This window comes from Bufo gargarizans, chromosome 10 (assembly GCF_014858855.1).
Source record: "Bufo gargarizans isolate SCDJY-AF-19 chromosome 10, ASM1485885v1, whole genome shotgun sequence".
Lineage (NCBI taxonomy): Eukaryota > Metazoa > Chordata > Amphibia > Anura > Bufonidae > Bufo > Bufo gargarizans.
The window spans coordinates 7,768,249-7,792,571 of record NC_058089.1 but is presented as its reverse complement, the minus strand read 5'-3'; the positions used below and the strand labels follow the sequence as shown (position 1 = coordinate 7,792,571).

At 46.4% G+C, this 24,323-nt stretch overlaps 1 protein-coding gene and 1 long non-coding RNA gene across 2 annotated transcripts; one reads left to right on the top strand and one right to left on the bottom strand.

Moving 5' to 3' along the window:
* Positions 1–419: 419 nt before the first annotated feature.
* LOC122920140 lies at positions 420–6,778 on the bottom strand. Its single transcript, XR_006386882.1, has 3 exons — positions 6,659–6,778; positions 6,139–6,194; positions 420–1,061 (listed from the first exon to the last, which is right to left on the bottom strand). It is a non-coding gene; the product is annotated as an uncharacterized LOC122920140 (long non-coding RNA).
* Positions 6,779–6,855: 77 nt separating this feature from the next.
* Positions 6,856–21,235, top strand: ALKBH3 (alkB homolog 3, alpha-ketoglutarate dependent dioxygenase). The gene is given in 11 exon segments (XM_044269348.1): positions 6,856–6,988; positions 10,288–10,399; positions 11,870–11,964; positions 12,224–12,258; positions 14,131–14,178; positions 14,336–14,439; positions 15,807–15,895; positions 17,539–17,565; positions 17,567–17,749; positions 18,600–18,698; positions 20,961–21,235. Coding segments are annotated over 10 exon segments (837 nt in total). The 5' UTR covers positions 6,856–6,988; positions 10,288–10,326; the 3' UTR covers positions 21,045–21,235.
* The last annotated feature ends 3,088 nt before the right edge of the window (positions 21,236–24,323 follow it).

Sequence of the window (24,323 nt, the reverse complement as noted above, 5' to 3'; positions counted from 1 at the left end):
GACCGCATCCGTAACTATTGAAAGGTTTAGAAAGGCATCAGTGAAAGAAAACAGGACTATTTAGCAGTTTTTAATGCCGTGCCTTATGTGGCTCAGCTGAACTGCTGTGGGGCCCGACTTCCTGCCACTAGGGGCTCATGCACACAAACGTATTTTCTTTCCATGTCTATTAGTGTTTTTATTTTTTTGCGGAGCGTAGGCAGGACCATTCGTTTCAATGGGTCCATAAAAAAAAACGGGAGTTAGGCTACATGCACACGACCGTATGTGTTTTGCGGTACATCCGTATGCCATCTTTTTTTTTTTTTTTGCGGATCCATTTTAACAATGCCTAAAACTGACAAGAATAGGACGTTATATTTTTTTTTGCGGGGCTACGGAACGGACATACGGATAGCACACGGTGTGCTGTCCGAATTTTTTGCGGACCCATTGAAATGAATGGGTCTGCATCCTATCCGCAAAAAAAAAAAAACTGAACAGACATGGAAACAAAATATGTTCGTGTGCACGAGGCCTTACTCCGTGTGCATTCCACACCAAAAAACTATTCGGCTCCTAACAAATTGGTTGCTGTGGGTAACCGATATGAATCGCAACCCCCAAATACAAACACCGCGCATACTGTATTATAAACCACTACTTTATTGTTCACATGTACAAAAATATTTCAAAATAGACTCTAGGCAGCAAGCGTACACCTGAATGACTGAACAACCTGTCCTATAGATGATACCGCACACCACCTAAGGTGATAAAGGAAACACGGGCATCGTATACATCCCAAATAGTATAGTACTATCTCCTACCAAAAATAAGTAAGGGTCCAAGGCAATCTATCCATATAGAGATTAAGTGCATATACAGTACATTCAAGAATAATACATAAATATAATGCCGACCAGTTTCGCCGTCACTTCCTCAGGGGATGTTCCGTTCCACAAAAAAATAGAACATGTTCCATTAGGGGCCGGCTGTTCCGTTCCACAAAATACGGAATGCACACGAACACCATCCGTGTTTTGCAGACCTCCAAGTACATACGGTCGTGTGCCTGAGTCCTAAGGAACAAGAAAGACTTCAGACCTGGTTGGCAGCTTGTTGGGGGAGTCTCATTTAGTGGGTACAGCTGTAACCAAGGCCGTGCTGCGGACCGCAAATATCGGTCTGCAGTGCATGGGAACCGGCCGCGTACCCGCCTTTTGCAGGTGCTGACCCATTCAGTCCACACCTCAGTCTCATCCCTGGATAAGCGCCTCTTGTCGTACTCTTACCCTGGTTTCACACCTAAGCGTTTCGCAAACGCGCGTTTTTATGCGCGATTTTGTCGCGCGTTTTTTGTAATAGTAAACGCGCGTTTGAGTGAGTGACAGCAGTGTTGTCCAAAGAGTCTATGGCCCAAACGCGCGTCAAACGCGCCAAAAAAAGCTCCTGTACTTGTTTGAGCGTCGGGCGTTTTACAGCGCGTTCAAACGCGCTGTAAAACGCGAAAATGTGAACCAGCCCCATAGGGAAGCATTGGTTTTCATGTGTTGCGCGTTTTACAGCGCGTAGGAACGCGCTGTAAAACGCTCAAGTGTGAACTTAGGGTTACTGGCCGCAGAAAACCCCCAACAGTGGGATCCAGCCTGTGGTACTTGTTTGCACTAGATAAGACTTATTGCACTGACATTGGGGGAGAAAACTGGTGGATAAGAAGAATGCAGCACTTGTCTACAGGAACCAGTCGGATTCCAGCTCTCATTTCTCAAGCATCTTTTTGGGAAGTAAAAGCTGCAATCTGATTGGTTAAGCCTGAGCGCTCCACTTCCCCTTGCACTGGTTTAGATAACTCTCCGCCATCATTAGGTTCTCCCATCCTGATGGGGCATTAAGTGTCTCCTGTCATATGGGCCGGGCTCACGGAGGTAACAAGAACGTGTTTTCATGATGTTTGTAAAGACGTTTTTATACTAATAAAGTTTAATTGTAGGCAATCTGTCGTGTGTGTCATTGGTCACCCTGCAGATTGCAGCCCCATTCTAGTCTATGAGAACACCATCAGAGGTCTGAGCGGCCAATACCAGTGAGAGAGGGGTAAGTAGAAAAAGGCCTCCTGCACACAAACATGTGCTGCCCGTTGCCGTATTGCGAATCCGCAATACACGGGCGCCGTTCTGTGGGCATTCCGCATCACGGATGCGGAGCCATTCACTTCAATGGGTCCGCAAATGCGGAACGGAAGCACTACGGCGTATTTCCGTTCCGCAAAAAGATAGAACATGTCCTATCTTTTTGTGGAACGGACGGATCGCGGACCCATTAAAGTGAATGGGTCTGCGATCCGCTGCGGCTGCCCCACGGTCGGTGTTCGTGCATTGCAGGCCGCAGCACGGCCACGGGGCGCACCCGTTCGTGTGCAGGAGCCCTAAAGCTGAGGAGAAGGGTCACTGGGGGAAACCAGTGGTGCTGGCAGAGGGAATAAGGGTACAGCTAAGGCTTCGTTCACATCACCTTTCAGCCTTTCCCTTCTGCTCCGTTTAGGAGCAGGAGAACGGAAAGTACGGAGAAGATGCATAACTAAGCCAAACGGAGCCTGAGGACCCCATAGACTATAATGGGGTCCGTTATGTTTCCGTTCAGAAGATGATTTTGGAGCGGAGACAAAAGTTGTGCATGCAGGACTTTTGTCTCCGCTTCCAAATCATCTTCTGAGCGGAAACATAACAGATCCCATTATAGTCTATGGGGTCCTAAGGGCTTCGTTTGGCTCAGTTATGTGCCTTCTCCATCCTAAACGGAGCAGGAGAACGGAAAGGCTGAACGGTGATGTGAACGAAGCCTAAATTGAGATGTAGCGCAACATTTTCTGTAATGATGGTCAATGGTGTTGCAGTGTGACATGCTGCGGCGCGACAATAGCACAAAAATCCAGCTTGAATGGATTTAACATCATTAACTATCATTACAAAAATGTCACGCAACATTGCCACGACACGTCACAGTGTGGATGCGGCTCCCCCTGCAGTGAAATTATGGGGCTCCAATCAGTCACCATGACAGATGGGGTGCTGCTGAAGATTCCCTGGCCTGTCACGTTAATCTGCCTGCAAAGCTGTGCACGAGGCACAGCTCAGCAGTGTGCGGGTCAGAATCCAAGTCAACCTAGGGCCACTTTCACACAAGCGAGTTCAACACATTGGCACCTGTCCTGACCTCCCTGCACTGACACTGGAGCATAGCATTATATTGATTTATGATGCTATGTAACCCTTACAGCTCTGCGATGTATTGTATAACACTGACAGCATTATGTCAGTTAAAGGGTTACATAGAATCATAAACCAATATAAATGCTATGCTCCCGTGTCAGTGCAGGGAGGTCAGGACAGGTGCCACTGCAGACACAAGCTGCGAGTTCAATGTGTGAAAGTGGCCTAATAGGGCGAATGGGACAAGGGATCAAAAGACCCTAGGTCAGGGGTCAGCAACCTTCGGCACTCCAGGTGTGGTGAAACTGCAACTCCCAGCATGCACACTTGCTTGGCTGTTCTCAGAACTCCCATAGAAGTGAGTGGAGCATGCTGGGAGTTGTAGTTTCACAACAGCTGGAGTGCCGGAGGTTGCTGATCCCTGTCCTAGGTTCTTGCCCCTGAAATTAAAAGTAAATTTTTTTTTTTATTTCAATCTCCACCTCTTTTCCAATTGTACATAAAAATATATAAACAATAAAATAAAATAAAAGACATAAACAGGTATCGCCATGTTTGAAATATAAAAATATTTTTTCCTGCACTGCGCACCATACACCATAACGGAAAACACAAAACACGTGATTCACCATTTTTTGGTAACCTTGTCGTCGTCCCCCCCCCAAAAAAAAAAAAATTTGAATAAGGCCTCATGCACACGACTGTTGCCGCCATGGCCTGTATTGCAGCTTGCAATTCAGAGGTTTGGTGCGGAACGGAGGCACTTGTTCTATTTTTTTTTTAGCGATGCTGACGGATCAAGGACCCATTCAAGTTGTGGATCTATTGCGAGATAGTGTCCGTGTATTGGGGACTGCAAATAGTGGTCCCCAATGCACAGAACGGCTGAGCAACAGCCGTGTGCATGAGGCCTAACAGTGATCAAAAAGTTGTATACACCCAAACAAAAACTACAGCTCGTCCTGCAAAACACAAGTCTGACACAGCTCTGTGGAGGGAAATAGTTATGGCTGTCAGAAAATGGTGATTAGTAAAAAAAATATATATAAAAGTTTGGTATCACCGTAATTGTATTGAGGTGCCGAATAAGGACGTCAAGTCATTTTTAGCGTGCAGTGAACACCGTAATATCAGAAACCCAAAACACCTTGTCGGAATTTTTAATTTTTATTTTCAATTTAACCCCACAAATAATTTTTTTTCTGGTAAATTAATGGTACCATAAAAAATACAACTTATCCCGCAAAAAATAAGCCCTATATTAGGCTACTTTCACACTAGCGTTCAGAGCGGATCCGTCTGCATTATATTGTCAAAAAATGTCTAAGTGTGAAATTAGCCTGAGCGGATCCGTCCAGACTTTTACATTGAAAGTCAATGGGGGACGGATCCGCTTGAAGATTGAGCCATATGGTGTCATCTTCAAACGGATCTGTCCCCATTGACTTACATTGTAAGTCTGGACGGATCCGCACGCCTCCGCACGGCCAGGCGAACACCCGAACGCTGCAAGCAGCGTTCAGGTGTCCGCCTGCTGAGCGGAGCGGAGGCTGAACGCCGCCAGACTGATGCATTCTGAGCAGATCCGCGTCCACTCAGAATGCATTAGGGCTGGACGGAAGCATTCGGGTCCGCTTGTGAGCCCCTTCAAACGGAGCTCACAAGCGGACAGCCGAACGCTAGTGTGAAAGTAGCCTTTACCCTGCTTTCACACCTGAGCGTTTCTCAAACGCGCGTTTCACACGACAGTATTTTCTCACAGTCCGTAAAACGGGGTTCCGTTGTTCCGTGTCCGTTTTTTCTTCCGTGTTTCTTCCTTGATTTTTGAAGGATCACCAGAGCAGAAAAGTGAAAAAAAAAATCTAAGTCAAGTTTGCCTTGAAAATTATAGGAAAAAAAACGGACAAGGATCACGGACACGGATGACAATCTTGTGTGCCTCTGTGTTTTTTCACGGACCCATTGACTTGAATGGGTCCGCGAACCGTTGTCAGTCAAAAAAATAGGACAGGTCCTATTTTTTTGACGGACAGGAAACACGGATCACGGACGCGGATGAACAACAGTGCATTTTCCGAGTTTTCAACGGACCCATTGAAAGTCAATGGGTCCGCAGAAAATCACGGAAAACGGAATAACGGACACGGATGCACACAACGGTCGTGTGCATGAGGCCTTAGTCTCAGGATCAGTGGAGGTCCCAGGGGTCAGACCCTGACCGATCATAAAGTGAGGGCGTGGCCTTGAGATGTCCCACCACTTATTAGATGGAAGGAACCATTTAAGTCTTATTTATAGGTAACTGGGAAACCCTTTAACAGCATTTTCCTTACAGAAAATACTACGACCCCTTTCACACAAGCGTGACGGATTAGGGACGGATGCGTTCAGGGAAATTTGCACCATTTTGCAAGCAAGTTCAGTCAGTTTTGTCTGCGATTGCGTTCAGTTTTTTTCCACGCGGGTGCAATGCGTTTTGATGCGTTTTTCACGCGCGTGATAAAAAACTAAAGGTTTACAAACAACATCTCTTAGCAACCATCAGTGAAAAACGCATCGCAGACGCACCTGCTTCCGGATACAATGAACCCCCAATTCACTTCTATGGGGCCAGGGCTGCGTGAAAAACGCAGAATATAGAACGTGCTGCGATTTTCACGCAACGCACAAGTGATGCGTGAAAAACAACGCTCATGTACACAGACTCATTGAAATGAATGGGTCAGGATTCAGTGCGGGCGCTATGCGTTCACGTCATGCGGAAAACTCGCTCGTGTGAAAGGGGCCTAACGCTTTTTCCATGCAGACCCTGCTTTACTGTTATGTACGGCCGAGTATCCGATCTGTATTTTTCGCTTCTGAAAAAATTCCTATCCCCCATCACACAGCATATGAAAGTGCATTGGAGAAAAACTCATGCACTTCCTCAAGGAATTTTTGGACTGACCCATTCTCTGCTCTTGTCTTGACCACCGAGGAGGCTGCCACGGACTTCTTGAGTACCTAGAACACCAAAACCGCTGGCATTAACTGCTTATTTGCTGCAGGCAATTTGAGATTTTAATTGCTTCAAAATCACCCACCTTTTTTCTCAGTCTGGTATTTCTGGTGATAAAGGAGGCCGCCCTGGTATGGAAGCAATATCACTGCCTCCTACAAGCAGGAAGCCATTGGGGGAGATCAAACTGGTGTAAAGTAGAACTGGTTTAGTTGCCCATAGCAACCAATCAGATTCCACCTTTCATTTTTCAGCGTTCCTTTGGAAAATGAAAGGAGGAATCTGATTGGTTGCTATGGGCAACTAAACCAGTTCTACTTTACACCAGTTTGATCAATCTTCCCCATTGTTTCTATGTGTGAAAGTGCATATGGAAGCAAAAAGCAGTGACTACCCAGTGCACTTTATCAGATAAATGTGCACCAAAGTATATTAGAAAGGATCCCAACTTCTAATGATTATTAATTACCGTCCAGCCCTTCACTGTGTCCCCATATACCAGGCATGCTGTGCCTGTGGTGTCTTCAGCTTTCATAGCCCCTCTTTGTGCTCAGACCAGTCTGGGTATAATTCACACATAATGAGGAGGAACCTTTCTGCTCGAGCTTTATAGGGGAGGGACACATATGAGTGCAACACAGGAAGCGGAAGCAGTGTGCTGTAGCAGGTGAGAGGAGCTGGAACGCACAGTTCTCGGCTTTGTATGTGGAATCCTGTGTGACAGACATTAGAGCCGAGTTATCTCTGTGCCTGTGAGGACGTAGAGGAGACGAGGCGCTGCTGGTACAGGCTGTCAGCATTGGGTGAAGAGCAAATGGAAAGTAACCAATCAGGCAGCAGCTTTAATTCTAGAAAACCGATACAGAATGAGAGCTGGAATCTGATTGGTTGGTACAGGCAACTGCTTCAGATCATGTATAAAAAATAAATTAAAAAAAACTGACTAAATGGAAAGTAACCAATCAGGTAACAGATTTCATTTTCCAAAGAGCCTGTACAGAATGAGAGCTGAAATCTGGTTGGTTGTTACAGGCAATTACTTTCCAAAAGCAGGGCAAATGGAAAGTAACCAATCGGGTAGCAGCTTTCATCTTGCAAAGAGTCTGTACAAAATGAGAGCTGAAATCTGGTTGCTATGGGGATGGTTTATGGCTTCATGTCCTTTTTGAACTAGTTCTTGTAAACCTTCCCCGGGACACGGCGTACGCCGGTGCTGTTTATATCATGTTTGTTCCACAATATTCCTAAACTGCTACTTTTTGTAACGAGAGCCGAGTAGTCACTGATGGGTAGATAGCATTAAGCCTCTTGCACACGTTCGTGTGAATGCACCCTTATGCGGACAATAATAGGACATGTTCTATCTTTGAACGGAAATACGGAAATGGAAGGCATACAGAGTTTTTATTTTTTTTGGTGGATCCATTGAAATGAATGGTTCCGTATACAGAACCCAAAATATTTAACAGAAATGGGGGAAAAAAAGAGACCTTCGTGTGCAGGAGACCTTAGGCCTCTTTCACACTTGCGTTGTCCAGATCCGGCGTGTACTCCACTTGCCGGAATTACACGCCGGATCCGGAAAAACGCAAGTGAACTGAAAGCATTTGAAGACGGATCTGTCTTCAAAATGCGTTCAGTGTTACTATGGCAGCCAGGACGCTATTAAAGTCCTGGTTGCCATAGTAGTAGTGGGGAGCAGGGGAGCGGTATACTTACAGTCCGCGCGGCTCCCGGGGCGCTCCAGAATGACGTCAGAGCGCCCCATGCGCATGGATGACGTGTCCATGCGATCACATCATTCATGCGCGTGGGGCGCCCTGACGTCACTCTGGAGCGCCCCGGGAGCCGCATGGACGGTAAGTATACTGCTCCCCGCTCCCCACTACACTTTACCATGGCTGCCAGGACTTTAGCGTCCTGGCAGCCATGGTAACCATTCAGAAAAAGCTAAACGTCGGATCCGGTAATGTGCCGAAACGACGTTTAGCTTGAGGCCTGATCCGGATCAATGCCTTTCAATGGGCATTCATTCCGGATCCGGCCTTGCGGCAAGTCTTCAGGATTTTTGGCCGGAGCAAAAAGCGCAGCATGCTGCAGTATTTTCTCCGGCCAAAAAACATTCCGGTCCTGAACTGAAGACATCCTGAACGGATTTCTCTCCATTCAGAATGCATTAGGATAAAACTGATCAGGATTCTTCCAGCATAGAGCCCCGACGACGGAACTGTATGCCGGAAGAAAAGAACGCAAGTGTGAAAGAGCCCTTAGGGTCCATTCAGACATCCGTAGTGCATTGCAGATCCGCAAATACACCCTGCCGGCTCCCCTATAGAACTGCCTATAATGGGTCCGCATCTAACGGACGCGGACCCATTATACGGACGTGGGAAAGGACCCTTAGAGTGCAACTCGGTGTAGGCCCTGACCTTTGCTGTGGCGACTAGAAAACTATGGGTCTTGCTCCTGGCCTTTGGCTTATTCACACCTGCATCTTTGTGCCTCACAGCCGAATAATGGCGGTGACAAATCCGCAATATGACGGTCACAAAAGGCATTGACTAAAATTATATCCATCAGGTTTCCGTGGCGGTGTCTGTCATTTTACCAGACAGAATAGTGCAGCATGACGCTCTATTTTGTCCACCATTTTTGGCGGGAGGAGGCGCCGCTGTGACTGTTGGAGGGGGAGGAGGCGCCGCTGCGACTGTTGGGTGGAGGGGCAGAGGAGGCGCCGCTGCGACTGTTGGGGGGGGGCAGAGGAGGCGCCGCTGCGACTGTTGGGGGGGGGGGCAGAGGAGGCGCCGCTGCGACTGGGGGGGGGGCAGAGGAGGCGCCGCTGCGACTGTTGGGGGGGGGGGCAGAGGAGGCGCCGCTGCGACTGTTGGGTGGGGGGGGGAGAGGAGGCGCCGCTGCGACTGTTGGGTGGGGGGGAGGGAGAGGAGGCGCCGCTGCGACTGTTGGGGGAAGGAATATTGATATGGCTAGGGGAATGCAGTCCTGTGGGAGATGAGTTGCCATGAATTGTGAGAGAAATGAAGCTGTGACTATAAGGGAGGAATAAGAGCAGTAGGGGCAGGGAGGGATATGCAGCTATGACTACTGAGCAAAAGGGCTGTTCAGACTGAGAAATGAATGCACTTATTCCAGAAACAGCGCCACTAAGGCCTCTTTCACACGGGCGTCATGTTTTTTGCCCGGATAAGAGGCGGGTGCGTTGCGGGAAAATGCGCGATTTTTCCGCGCGAGTGCAAAACATGCGTTTTGCACTCGCGTGAGAAAAATCGCGCATGTTTGGTACCCAAACCCGAACTTCTTCACAGAAGTTCGGGCTTGGGATTGATGTTCTGAAGATTGTATTATTTTCCCTTATAACATGGTTATAAGGGAAAATAATAGCATTCTGAATACAGAATGCTTAGTATAATAGTGCTGGAAGGGTTAAAAATAATAAAGTTAACTCACCTTCTCCTCTTGTTCGGGTAGATGCCGGTCTGTTCTTTAGCTGTGGACTGAAGGACCTGAGGTGACGTCAGATCACATGCTCCAATCACATGGTCCATCAACTTTTTTATTATTTTTAACCCTTCCAGCACTATTATACTATGCATTCTGTATTCAGAATGCTATTATTTTCCCTTATAACCATGTTATAAGGGAAAATAATACAGTGAATAGACTGTCACCTAGAACCCATGCGTGAAAATCGCACCGCATCCGCACTTGCTTGCGGATGCTTGCGATTTTCACGCAACCCCATTCATTTCTATAGGGCCTGCGTTACGTGAAAAACGCACAAAGAGGAGCATGCTGCGATTTTCACGCAACGCACAAGTGATGCGTGAAAATCACCGCTCGTGTGCACAGTCCCATAGAAATGAATGGGTCAGGATTCAGTGCGGGTGAGACAGGTCGCTGTTCTGGATAAAGCCCCTTTTTTCTCATCTCATACAACCCATTAAACTCACCAATGATATCTTTGCCCCCCCCCCCTTTCCAGTTGTCACAGCAGCGCCTCCTTCCCTAATCCCGGAATCGGTGGCCTCCTTTAGCACTGCGCTTTGTAATATCTCATTGATCACGTTGACCTCTCGTTCCAGATCCCTGTGATGAATATTGACTGCAGCGTACGGGAGGATGGATGACAAGAGACGTAGGGCGCGAGTGCAGGGAGCGTGGGCAGGACCTGCCAAAAATACCGCTCGTCCTGGTAAGGTCAGATCTGGCAAATCATCCAGAGGGGAGGCCCGCTGCACTGCTCCCAGCTTCTGGCATACAGCCGGACATACGTGAATGGAAACATCTCTTCAAACAGCTGATCGGCAGGGGTGCTGGTTGTCAGATCCACACCAATCTGATATTGAGGACCTATCCTGAGGATAGATCATCAATGGTATAAAGTGGACTACCCCTTTAAGGGATTTCTGGTTTACAAGTTTATTTGCTGCATTATCTTACTGCTGTATTCTAATGCAGTCTGATCTGACAACGCTTAGTGTGCCCTAACGGCAGGCCGCGTATACAGACAGCCCCCGGGTCCCCAGGACTGACTGCACCAGGGGTCTCCCAGTCTCTGATCATGTCACCCGAAAACCCCGTGACCCGATCAGAACGGGGGCGCCTCCTATGATGCTGCAGTCACTCTTGTTCTTGATGATCAAAGGGTTTAATTGACCGGGTTGGAAGATCCTCAGGTCCTCTATGTGCAGTAGAATTGGGCTGTAATTAGATTATTGGCGATCATGAAGGGGTTAAGATAAAATAAAAAGTATGTCTGTAAGGGTCCATTCACATATCCGTATGTGTTTTACCAATGTGCGTTCCGCATTTTGCGGACCGCACATCGCCGACACTCTCATAGAAAATACCTTTTCTTGTCTGCAATTGCAGACAAGAATAGGACATGTTCTATTTTTTTGCAGAACGGAAGTGCGGATCCGCAAATGCGGATGCGGACAGCACATTCCGGCCCGATTAAAAATGAATGGGTCCGCACCTGTTCCACAAAATTGCGGAAAGGATGCGGACCCATTTTGCGGACGTGTGAATGGACCCTAATTGTAAAAATAATTTCAGGTCCTGGTTGCAGTATTCACTATGGCCTGCAGGTGGCACTCTGGTTTCAGGAATAGAATGGAAACATTGCAAAGGCCGAGGGAATTTTGGCAAAAACCATTTCGGTATACGGTTGGTTGGGAAACTTCAGAACTTCACCCAGAAGCTGAAAAGCTGAGACTCTGGACTGATATCTGTAAATGCTCAGCTCTCCTCTAGGCTCGTATTGTTGCAGTATTTATTTTCTGTTGCTTATATGATGCCAACATATTCTGCAGCGCCGTACAGAGGTCCTAATCTCTCCACCCCGTCCCCTGGAGCTCCTGGTCCTATCTCCCTATGGGTCACACACTCGTTTTATACAAAGCCAATTAACTTATATGGATGTTTTTGGAATGTGCACTAAACAACCTGGACTCCAAACTGATACACTGTAACAAACCCCCTGACAGGAGAGAGATTTGTGTTCCTGATGTATTTAGATGGGATACAACTGGGGAAGTATTAGATCTGTTCAGGTTTTCAGCCTCTGGGTGTAAATAAGATTGTCCCAATTCAAGAACAGCAAGCAGGAGTCTTGACAATGGTTGCATTAAACAACACCATGTTGTTTTCTTTCTCCCAGCATCTCGGCCTGTCCTTACAGCCGCAAAGCCCCAGCACTGGGGAAGTGACCAGGTCGTTCCGGACAAGCAGTTTGTATATAAAGAGCCAGCAGAGGTAAGTGCGCCTTATATTGCACCCCGTGCTCTATAGTGCACCCAGCCTGCGTATATAGGGGGACAGGTAAGTGTAGTAAAAAGATCCTGGATGTGCAAAGTTCTGCATCAGTTGCTCTCATGGAAACTAAGCAGCGCCATATCTGCAGTGTCGTATCTGTCCTCCATATACACTGCTCGCTCTGTGATCTCTACGTATACTATTCTTCCTTCTGTATTTTCATGTAGACTCGCTGAGGTGCCCCTTCTTTCTGTTTCAGGTGAACCGAAAAGTGCCGGAGCCCCGCATCATTGAGTGAGTAGTTGTATCACAGCGTGCACTCATGGGTGGTGGTCTCTTGTATCCCACCCATCAGTATCCTCTGTGTCCAGCCAGGGCTGTAGAAAACGTTTAAAGGGAATCTGTCAGTGGAATCGCTGTGTACATCCTGTATTATTAAACTCCAGAGCTGCACTCACTATTCTGCTGGTGCAGTCACTGTGTACATACATTACTTATCCTGTACTGATCCGGAGTTACATCCTGTATTATACTCCAGAGCTGCACTCACTATTCTGCTGGTGCAGTCACTGTGTACATACATTACTTATCCTGTACTGATCCTGAGTTACATCCTGTATTATACTCCAGAGCTGCACTCACTATTCTGCTGGTGCAGTCACTGTGTACATACATTACTTATCCTGTACTGATCCTGAGTTACATCCTGTATTATACTCCAGAGCTGCACTCACTATTCTGCTGGTGCAGTCACTGTGTACATACATTACTTATCCTGTACTGATCCTGAGTTACATCCTGTATTATACTCCAGAGCTGCACTCACTATTCTGCTGGTGCAGTCACTGTGTACATACATTACTTATCCTGTACTGATCCTGAGTTACATCCTGTATTATACTCCAGAGCTGCACTCACTATTCTGCTGGTGCAGTCACTGTGTACATACATTACTTATCCTGTACTGATCCTGAGTTACATCCTGTATTATACTCCAGAGCTGCACTCACTATTCTGCTGGTGCAGTCACTGTGTACATACATTACTTATCCTGTACTGATCCGGAGTTACATCCTGTATTATACTCCAGAGCTGCACTCACTATTCTGCTGGTGCAGTCACTGTGTACATACATTACTTATCCTGTACTGATCCTGAGTTACATCCTGTATTATACTCCAGAGCTGCACTCACTATTCTGCTGGTGCAGTCACTGTGTACATACATTACTTATCCTGTACTGATCCTGAGTTACATCCTGTATTATACTCCAGAGCTGCACTCACTATTCTGCTGGTGCAGTCACTGTGTACATACATTACTTATCCTGTACTGATCCTGAGTTACATCCTGTATTATACTCCAGAGCTGCACTCACTATTCTGCTGGTGCAGTCACTGTGTACATACATTACTTATCCTGTACTGATCCTGAGTTACATCCTGTATTATACTCCAGAGCTGCACTCACTATTCTGCTGGTGCAGTCACTGTGTACATACATTACTTATCCTGTACTGATCCTGAGTTACATCCTGTATTATACTCCAGAGCTGCACTCACTATTCTGCTGGTGCAGTCACTGTGTACATACATTACTTATCCTGTACTGATCCGGAGTTACATTCCTGTATTATACTCCGGAGCTGCACTCACTATTCTGCTGGTGCAGTCACTGTGTACATACATTACTTATCCTGTACTGATCCTGAGTTACATCCTGTATTATACCCCAGAGCTGCACTCACTATTCTGCTGGTGCAGTCACTGTGTACATACATTACTTATCCTGTACTGATCCGGAGTTACATTCTGTATTATACTCCGGAGCTGCACTCACTATTCTGCTGGTGCAGTCACTGTGTACATACATTACTTATCCTGTACTGATCCTGAGTTACATCCTGTATTATACCCCAGAGCTGCACTCACTATTCTGCTGGTGCAGTCACTGTGTACATACATTACTTATCCTGTACTGATCCTGAGTTACATCCTGTATTATACTCCAGAGCTGCACTCACTATTCTGCTGGCTTCCAGTCCCCCAGTATTCATTGCATATTTAATGTCTGCTCAGATAAACTGTGAATATGAGCCAAGTGTGTAACTTTGGTTTATCTGACTCCTCGGAACTTTTTGGAATTTTTTTTATTTTATGTTCCCAGGAAGGAAGGCGCCTATGACATCGGCACGACTGCGTCTGGGGTGTCCAGGTGAGAGGAGACAAAAATGCAATAACTGCACTAACCAAGTGTCCAGCTGTAAACCACGTGAAAAACACTACTCGTTCTCGCCATGTCCTTCTGCTGCGATGTATTCTACATGTGAGGAGAAGCTGGAGATCCGCATTTATCGTGCTGTCTTCTGCAGGCTCCGGCTCTTCCCCCGGTTCATTGACCCCAAAGAAGCAGACTGGATGTTCAAACAATTACACAGAGAGATCCCCTGGTCACAGAAAACCAACATCAGGCCAGGTAAGTGATGTGTTATACCTATAATCTGCCAGCAGAGGGCGACGTCTGTTTTATATAACATATATGTATGCTGCGTGTATATACATACACATTGACTGTATCCAGCGTCATGGTGTATTCTGGAGTCCTAAAAAATGCTTGTTCCCCCCCCCCCCCCCTTCCTCCATGCAGCCCCTTTCACTTTTTTCTCAGTTTATGTTGCTCCTTGTGCTAAAATAAAAATCAAGTTGTCCCTCTATCATTCTGCTCTTAATACCCCATAATGTGAAAGTGAAGTCAGAATTTTAGAAATGTTTGCAAATTTATTAAAAAGGAAAAAATAAAATTTGAATGGACATAAGTATTCAGCCCCTTTGCTATGACCCTTCACATTTAGCTCTGGGGTCCTCCATTTCTCTTGATCATCTTTGAGATGTTTTTACACCTTGATTGGAGTCACTTGTGATGAATTCAGTTGATTGGAAAGGATTTGGAAACACACAGCGCTGTCTATATAAGATCTCATATCAGAGCAAAAACCAAGCCATAAGGAGGAAAGAACTGCCTGTAGAGCCCAGAGACAGGATTGTGTGGAGGCTCCGATCTGGAGAAGGGGAGAAAACATTTCTGGTGCACTGAAAGCTCCCCGGAGCACAGTGGTCTCCATAATTCTTACATCGAAGAAGGTTGACTCTTTCTAACTAAGTAATTGGGGGAGAGGAGATCAGGGGTCCATCTGGCTGAGCTCCAAAGATCCTGTGTGCAGATGGGAGAAACTTCCAGAAGGTCGACCATCGCTGCAGCCTCCGCCAATATAAGCTTTATTGGTGAGAGAAACAAGATTGGGGTATGTGGAAGTGGCCCCTGGGTACCAGACCCGCTTACCTTCTGTTGTTGTGTGGAGGGCAGCGCTATGAATGGAGCCGGACAGGTTGTGCGCGCATTCCCCCGCCGGGTGCAGGTCCGGAAACTTGACAGGCAATAGAAGAGATGGGCGGCGCTGCGGAAGCAGTACGACTCCAAGGGGGTATGGATGAAATCTATTGGTGACAAAGACCATGCGTTTCAGGGTTTGAACGATCCTTGCATCCCCAAATCCAGGTGTGCAATCCCCAAGAAGACTGGAGGCTGGAATCGCTGCCAAAGGGGCTTCAACTGAGTCCTGGGTAAAGGGGCTGAATGTTTGTGTCAATGCAAGATTTCAGTTCTTTAATAAATTGGCAAAGATTTCTAAAATTCTCTTTTCACTTTCTCATTATGGAGAATGATGGGGGAAAAACCTTGATTTTTTTTTTATTTTGGCACAAGGAACAACTTAACAAAAATGTAAAAAAAAAAAAAGTGCTGAACGCACTGTAACCTCCAGCTCTGCATTCATCTCCTGACAGATGGACCTTACCAGGAACCACGACTGACCTGCTGGTACGGGGAGGTCCCTTACACTTACTCCCATTCGACAATGCAGGCCAATCCTCACGTGAGTGCCAACGGATTCCCTGTTTTCTGTCTGTCTTACAGGTTGAGCCCCCACAGTTATGGCATGAGCTGCTGAGTTGTGGCCACAGGAGGGTTAATATCCAGGCTGAGATCTGATCGATTTGACTTAACAGGCCCAGAGCTTAGGCCCCTTTCACACGGGGCGAGTATTCCGCGCGGATACGATGCGTGAGTTGAACACATTGCACCCGCACTGAATACCGACCCATTCATTTCTATGGGGCTGTGCACACGAGCGGTGATTTTCATGCATCACTTGTGCGTTGCGTGAAAATCGCAGCATGCTCTATATTCGGCGTTTTTCATGTAACGCAGGCCCCATAGAATTGAATGGGGTTGCGTGAAAATAGCAAGCATCCGCAAGCAAGTGCGGATGCGGTGCGATTTTCACGCACTGTTGCTAGGAGACGATCGGGATGGGGACCCGATCATTATTATTTTCCCTTATAACATGGTTATAAGGGAAAATAATAGCATTCTGAATACAGAATGCATAGTACAATAGGGCTGGAGGGGTTAAAAAAATAAATAATAATTTAACTCTCCTTAGTCCACTTGATCGCGCAGCCGGCATCTCCTTCTGTCTTCATCTTAGCTTTGTGTAGCAACAAGGACCTTTGGTGACGTCACAGTCATCACATGATCCATCACCATGGTAAAAGATCGTGTGATGGATCATGTGATGACTGTGACGTCACCAAAGGTCCTGTTGCTACACAAAGCTAAGATGAAGACAGAAGGAGATGCCGGCTACACGAGCAAGTGGACTAAGGTGAGTTAAATTAATATTTATTTATTGTTTAACCCCTCCAGCGCTATTGTACTATGCATTCTGTATTCAGAATGCTATTATTTTCCCTTATAACCATGTTATAAGAGAAAATAATACAATCTACAGAACATCAATCCCAAGCCCGAACTTCTGTGGAGAAGTTCAGGTTTGGGTACCAAACATGCGCGATTTTTCTCACACGAGTGCAAAACGCATGACAATGTTTTGCACTCGCGCGGAAAAATCGCGGGTTTACCCGCAACGCAACTGCACATGTTTCCGCAAAGGCAGTGTGAAAGAGGCCTTAGGCTGCACTACTGAAAACTACAGGTGGCAAGTTTTTACCTTGCTGCTTTCTTCCAAAATAACTGCATCTTTTTCCCAGTTAACCCTTGCAGTACCAGAGTGAGCCTTCTCCCTCGCTTAAACTCTTTAGATGCCATGGTCGCTATTGACACTGCATCTAAAGGGTTAAGCGGCCAGGTCACAGTTTGGTTATCGGTTGATGCTGCGCACTCAGGTTCGTGAAGTCACTCACCCCATGTCTTCTGCAGCTAAATTATCTGTAATTATCTTCGTCGTCGTTTGCAATATGGTTCGGATCCCCTAACATTTTAAAGATCACTGCTGGCAGTCTGTGAATAATAATATTCCTGTCTCCATTACAAGGCTGGAAAGCTGTCCAGATCCCGTCCAGTGCTCCTCACAATGTATCGGACCTCTCGTTTGTAGCTTCCGAATGCAAACCAAAACATTTTCTATTCACTGACTGCCATAAGAGATTCTGAAGTGAAGCGAGTCATTGAAGCACAGAGTATATTAGTGTAATTCTGGCGTCATTGTCCCCGCAGTGGCATCCTCTGCTGACCATGCTGAAGGCACCGTATAGAGGAGGTGACCGGCTACACCTTCAACTCCCTGCTCTGCAACCTGTACAGACACGACAAGGACAGCATCGACTGGCACAGCGACGAGGAGCCGGATTTGGGCAGGAATCCCATCATCGCCTCTTTGAGCTTCGGGGACACCCGCGTGTTCCAGATGAGGAAGAAACCTCCACCTGTGAGTGAAGGCGTAGTACAGACCATGGTGCAAACCCAGCCTGTGCTTCTATTCTTTTTTTTTTTTTTTTCTATAAATTGCTCACAGTTTTCAAGATCTCTGCTTGCTGTCACTCAGTAGTAAACACACTACTGTCTGTCCCTGTCATGTGATGAATACAGATGCAGGACTTGGTTAGAAGACCTACTGTAATTAGCTGTGCTGCTCTGTGTCCATTACATGACCAGAACAGATAGCAAATGGTGTGATTACCACTGGGTGACGGCAAGCAGAGATCTTGGAAACAGTCACACACATCTTGCAGTCATTCGTTAGGTAACGATCCAGGTGTGAAGTTTCTGGTTACATAACGCTGCTCGTCTCTGTAATTATCAGCGTTACTTAGTAATACATTGTGACGAGTGCCGTCTCCCCCGCAGGATGTGAGCGCGGCCCCCTCTCCTGGCAGTAGTGTTAATGTCAGCGCATGAATGAGGCGCTGGGGGAAGCAGAACTGGAGATGTCAGCCATCTAACCACCATTCATGTTCCCACTTACAGTCTGTGCAGAAGTCACCGCCGCCTCCTACACCCATCAGGAGACGCTGTGACAGAGACATGGCGGCACTGCCTGAGTACTGTCAGTAGCGTCATAGTATGTGCCGTCATAAAGGTGCCAGACAGACAGTCTCTGACATATAGAAATGTAGCAAAGCCTCTGCTGTGAACAGTATTAAGTCTGTAGAGGGTTTTCAGCCTCTGGAGGCAAGCCATTTTTTAATTTTCTGACAGCTAGCAGAGATGTTGAAAATGACGAAGAGATGAAACAGATTAATTGCATGTTACATGTTCACCGCTCCCTCACTCTACAGGAGGAGCATGGAGATTACACGTATGCAGAGCGAGTGCATGTACCGCTGGACCATGGAAGCCTCCTGCTGATGGAGGGAGCAACACAAGAAGACTGGCAGGTGAGGGCGGCGCAGGACGGCAGCGCGGGGTCCTCCAACTTCTCTCCCCCCTAGGTTACGCCTGATTACATGCGCTATGGTAGCGTGCACCTGAACTCCCTTTTAGAGATGAGCGAATTTCATATTTTGAAATTCGTTCGCGCTTCATTTGGTGGTAAAAGGTGAATTGCGTTATGGATTCCATTACCGTGGACCATAACGCAATTCTATGACGAAATGCATAACGGAATGCTTTTAGAGGCTTTCCGTTATTCATTCCGTCATAATAGAAGTCTATGGCCTGCTTCATGCAGGGGCGTCCTCTCCTACATAACGGAAACGAGATGGATCCGTTTTGCAGCCTATAGACTTCTATTATGACAGAATGAATAACGGAATGCCTCTAAAAGCATTCCGTTATGCATTTCGTCATAGAATTGCGTTATGGTCCGTGGTAACAGAATCCATAACGCAATTCACCTTTTACCACCAAAATGAAACGCAAACGAATTTCATAACCTGAAATTCGTTCATCCCTACTCCCTTTATACGTTGTTTAGAGGGGCTGGTCCAACTCTCTTTTGCATTGTATATTTGGGGGATGGCTTCCTGCTGCTTCTAATCAGAGTAACCCATTGCTGGATTCCACATTGCCCTGAATTTTGTAAGCCAAAAGCCCAAGCTTTTGAGTCCAGCTTCGAAATTTGACACTGTAATTTATGCGCATAATCGAAGTGTCACGTCAGACGAAGCAAGTCTCGCAATATGAGCAGCAAGATTGTAAAGACCTCCGCGGATACATTTTACGGTGGTACGGAGGCGATATTGTTAATGAAGTTTTCAAACAAATCGGGTTTGGATACAGCAGTCTGAACCCAATTCACTCGGCACTAGCGCCTACTGTCACCGTGTCTGCAACAGAGCGAGAGCCTGACAGCTTTACACTGACTGCCATCACTCACTGCCAGGGCCAGTTTTAGACAAAATGTGGCCCTGGGCCCCAAATCTTGTAATAATGTACGGACAACACAGTCTGTCGACTCCGGCCCTTCCTCACAGATTTACACCCCATAAAGCTCCTCGCACAGATCTGCACCCTCATGGCCCCAGAATACGCCACATGCCCCCTCCGCTCACAGGAGTGAGTTCCCCTCCCACACAAAAAGCTTGTAGTAATAGAGCAGGTGGTAATACAGCATGTACCCGCAGCCACTGTCCAGGATCAGTGATAATGCTGACCGTGGACATTTAACTACTCAGATGCTGTGGTCAATTGTCAGCACGGCCTCTGAGATTGTTAAAAACCAGAAGCGCACGTGGAGATCAGGGTAAAGCCCCCCTGCTCTAATAATGAGCCACAGCCTGTACTAAGCCTCCAGGCTCATTACTAGTATGTCCCAGTTCAGGCCACTAGGTGGCAGCACTGAACGGTGATATAGTGATTTCTATACAGAATAAGGGCTCATGCACACAACCATATGCCCTCCGAGACATGCGGGCCATATGTCCCGGAGAGGCATACATCGTGTGCACGGGAGCGCACAGCATCATAGTAACTGTGCACCCGCGGGGCTATTGTCCTGCACCAGGGATGCTCAACCTGCGGCCCTCCAGCTGTTGTAAAACTACAACTCCCACCATGCCTTACTGTAGGCTGATAACTGTCCGGGAATGATGGGAGTTGTAGTTTTGCAACAGCTGGAGGGCCGCATGCCTGTACTGCACTCATAAGATCATATGAGTGCAGGACAATAGTCCCGTGGGGGCCCGATGTGCACAGCATCATAGTAACCTAAGACGGACCCTATGTCTCGGAGGTTATACAGTCGTGTGCATGACCCCTAATGGAGCAATCTCTGATGCTTGCAAGTTGTGGTCCACTTAGGGACCTAACAAAAAAAAAATCAAATCGCCACCTTTCCCCAAAATAACATTTATTGCGTTTAAAATATAAAAAAGTTAAACCATATGGTGACTGGCGTAACAGGAAAAAAATTACTTTACTTTACATCACTTTATTTCCCAAGAAAATTGAATAAAAAGTCATACACACCCTAAAATGGAATCCTGAAAAAAAAAAATTAACCCCCACTAATTTCCGTAGTCCTAACTAGGGATGAGTGAATCAACTTCGGATGGTACATAGAAAAAACCTTGAGCTCCTGCTACTCTGTGCTTTCTCTGCCTCGACACGCAAGAAATGCGCACCAGCGACTGGCTGAGCGGGCAGCAGGGGAATGAGTGGCAATGTGTAATCCAACATCTCGTACTTCTCTATTCCAGCACCGGGTGCCAAAAGAATATCACGACCGGCGGCCCCGGATCAACCTTACGTTCCGGATTATGTTCCCAGAAGAGAGGCGATAGAGAAGCCTGACCCCTGGAGGATGTTCTGTGAACTTCACTGACCATCGTGGGATCAATTCTCTCCATGATCTGATGAAGTAAACCAAGCTGCGGTATATTCTGCTGTCAAGAATTTACTGGAATGTTATTTTTTTTTTTGTTTCATTGTACTTAATAATAATTTAAGAGAGTGATTAAAAAGCATATGTGTATAGTCACTGTGTACATACATTACTTATCCTGAGTTACATCCTGTATTATACTCCAGAGCTGCACTCACTATTCTGCTGGTGCAGTCACTGTGTACATACATTACTTATCCTATACTGCTCCTGAGTTACATCCTGTATTATACTCCAGAGCTGCACTCACTATTCTGCTGGTGCAGTCACTGTGTACATACATTACTTATCCTGTACTGATCCTGAGTTACATCCTGTATTATACTCCAGAGCTGTGCTCACTATTCTGCTGGTGCAGTCACTGTGTACATACATTACGTATCCTGTACTGATCCTGAGTTACATCCTGTATTATACTCCAGAGCTGTGCTCACTATTCTGCTGGTGCAGTCACTGTGTACATACATTATGTATCCTGTACTGATCCTGAGTTACATCCTGTATTGTACTCCAGAGCTGCACTCACTATTCTGCTGGTGCAGTCACTGTGCACATACATTACTTATCCTGTACTGATCCTGAGTTACATCCTGTATTGTACTCCAGAGCTGCACTTACTACTCTTAGCACTGGAGATGTGATATAAAGTACCGGTCATGGGGGTTTCTGTCCTTCCTGTCACTCGTCCAGATGAAAAACACTAGGGTCGGCCTTTTCTTTAGGTCACTGCCCCTTTAAGACGATTGTCAGGCAGCAGACACTGGCGCGGCCTGCACCTCCTGATCCAGTAAAGGAGCTTATCATGGACAATACAGAAGATTGCACCTGGAGGAGACTGTGACCGCAGCGTCCACGGACTGCGTGTTTATCATTACATAACGCGCTACTTCCGGTACATTCATCATCCCATAATCTGATTCTCCATCCCTGAGCTGTCCAGCCCCCACATGTGCACTCATTACGTGCATATCACTATGTGGGTGCGCTCCGACAGTAGGAGAGTGGTAATGATGAAATATCCATGGCAACCAGGCTGCCACCACTATCCAATGAGCGAAGGGGATAGGCTTAAATCATATCGGGCAGATGGAGATGCAGACCCCGGGGGAGGGGGCCAGTAGCTAACAATATGGGAATCGAATTTGCAAAAAGTTCCGCCGCTTCCTAATATACTTTACATAGTTGATACGGTTGAAAAAAGACATAAGTTCAACCAAGGGATAAGCGAGGACGCGAATCCCAGAAGGAAGTGAGACCGATTTCTACAAGTTTTCATAAGCATTAATGTTTACTTTTAAGAATTCATCTAAACCCTTTTTAAAACTGTCCACGGTTCCTGCTGTGACCACGTCCTGAGGAGTCTATTCCACAGATTCACTGTTCTTACAGTTAGTCCTCGTTCACACGGAACCATTCATTTCAATAGTTCTGCAAAAAAAAACGGAATGTACTCTGCATGCATTCAGTTTCCGTTTTTCTTTTCTGTTGAAAGATAGAACAGGTCTTATTATTGCCCGCAAATCACGGTACGTGGCTCCAAGTCAATGGGTCCGCAAAAAAAACGGAACACATACGGAAATGCATCCGTATCCGTTCTGTTTTTATGGAACCATCTATTGAAAATTTTGTGTCCAGCCCAATTTTTTCTATGTAATTACTGTAGATGCCGAACGGAACAACGGATCCGTGAAAACTGGACCGCAAAACACTGAAAAAGCCATACGGCCTAAAGAAGCTTTGACGCTTCTAGAGACTGAACTTTTTCCTCTCCAGTCGGAGGCAGCGCCCCCTTGTCTTTTGAGGGCATTTTACAGCTTTTTACCATATTTTCTGTATGGCCCATTTATATACTTGTACAGGTTAATCATGTCCCCCCTTAGACGTTTCTTCTCAAGACTAAATAATTTTAATCTTTCTTCATAACTCAGACCCTCCATTCTCCTTATCAGTTTAGTCGCTCTGCTCTGTACTTTTTCCAGCTGCAGGGCGTCCTTTCTATGGACTGGTGCCCAGAACTGAACTGCATATTCCAGATGAGGCCGCACCAGCGCTTTGTAAAGTGGTAATATTACATCCCTGCCCCGCGAGTCCATGCCTCGTTTAATGCATGACAATATCCTGGTGGCCTTAGAGCAGCAGGTCGCGACCCCTTTGGGGGTCGATCGGCCCTTTCCGGGGGGTCGCCTGAGGCTTCCTATTGTGGGTGGCCAGCACAACGGCAGCGGCCCCTTATCCTCGCGCACAGGAAGTGATGTCCTATCACTGCCTGTGCTAGAAGGAGCCTGACGTCTGGACTGGTAGGTCGGGCCGCCTGTCTGCTGAGGTCCGAGTTTTTTCGTTAATGACACCGCCACTGAGCACCACTGCCACCAATGATTTAATTGAGCCTGGCTAATTTTATTTTAATTATTTGGCTGAGCAAGGCTTAATTTATTTGGGGGGACATGAAGCCCCGCTGATTTATTTATTTGGGGGAGACCTGAAGCCCCGCTGATTTATTTATTTGAGGGGGTACCCTGAGCACCACAGATTTATTATTTAGGTTAGCCATTTTTTTATTTTTGGGGGGGGGGGGGGGGTACTGTGAACACCACCGAGTTATTTTTTAGGGGGTATTTGTTGTTTATTTATTTTAAAGTTATTTATTTGGTTTACAAATATTTTGTATTTATGCTAAAGTTCTGTGGTTATGAATGAATACTTGTGTATTTGAAATAACATTTGGTGTATTGGTGTCTGTGCGTGTTTTTGGTGGGTCAAAAAGATATTTACATTACAATTCATAACAGTAGCAAAATTAGTTATGACGTAGCAAGGAAAAAAATGTAATGGTTGGGGGTCACCACAACATGAGGAACTGTATTAAGGGGTCACGGCTTTAGAAAGGTTGAGAACGACTGCCTTAGAGGCAGCTGATTGACATTGTGTACTGTTATATAATCTACCATCCACAAGGACACCCAAATCCTTCTCTATAAGTGACTCCTCCAGTGTTACATCCCCTAGGACATATAATGCACGGAGATTATTACTACCAAGATGCAGAACTTTACATTTGTCCGCATTGAACCTCATTTGACAAGTTGATGCCCAATCACTCAGTGTCCCGGTCAGCTTGTAGTTTATGGACATCCTCCATAGACCGTACAGTTCTACACAGCTTAGTGTCATCTGCAAA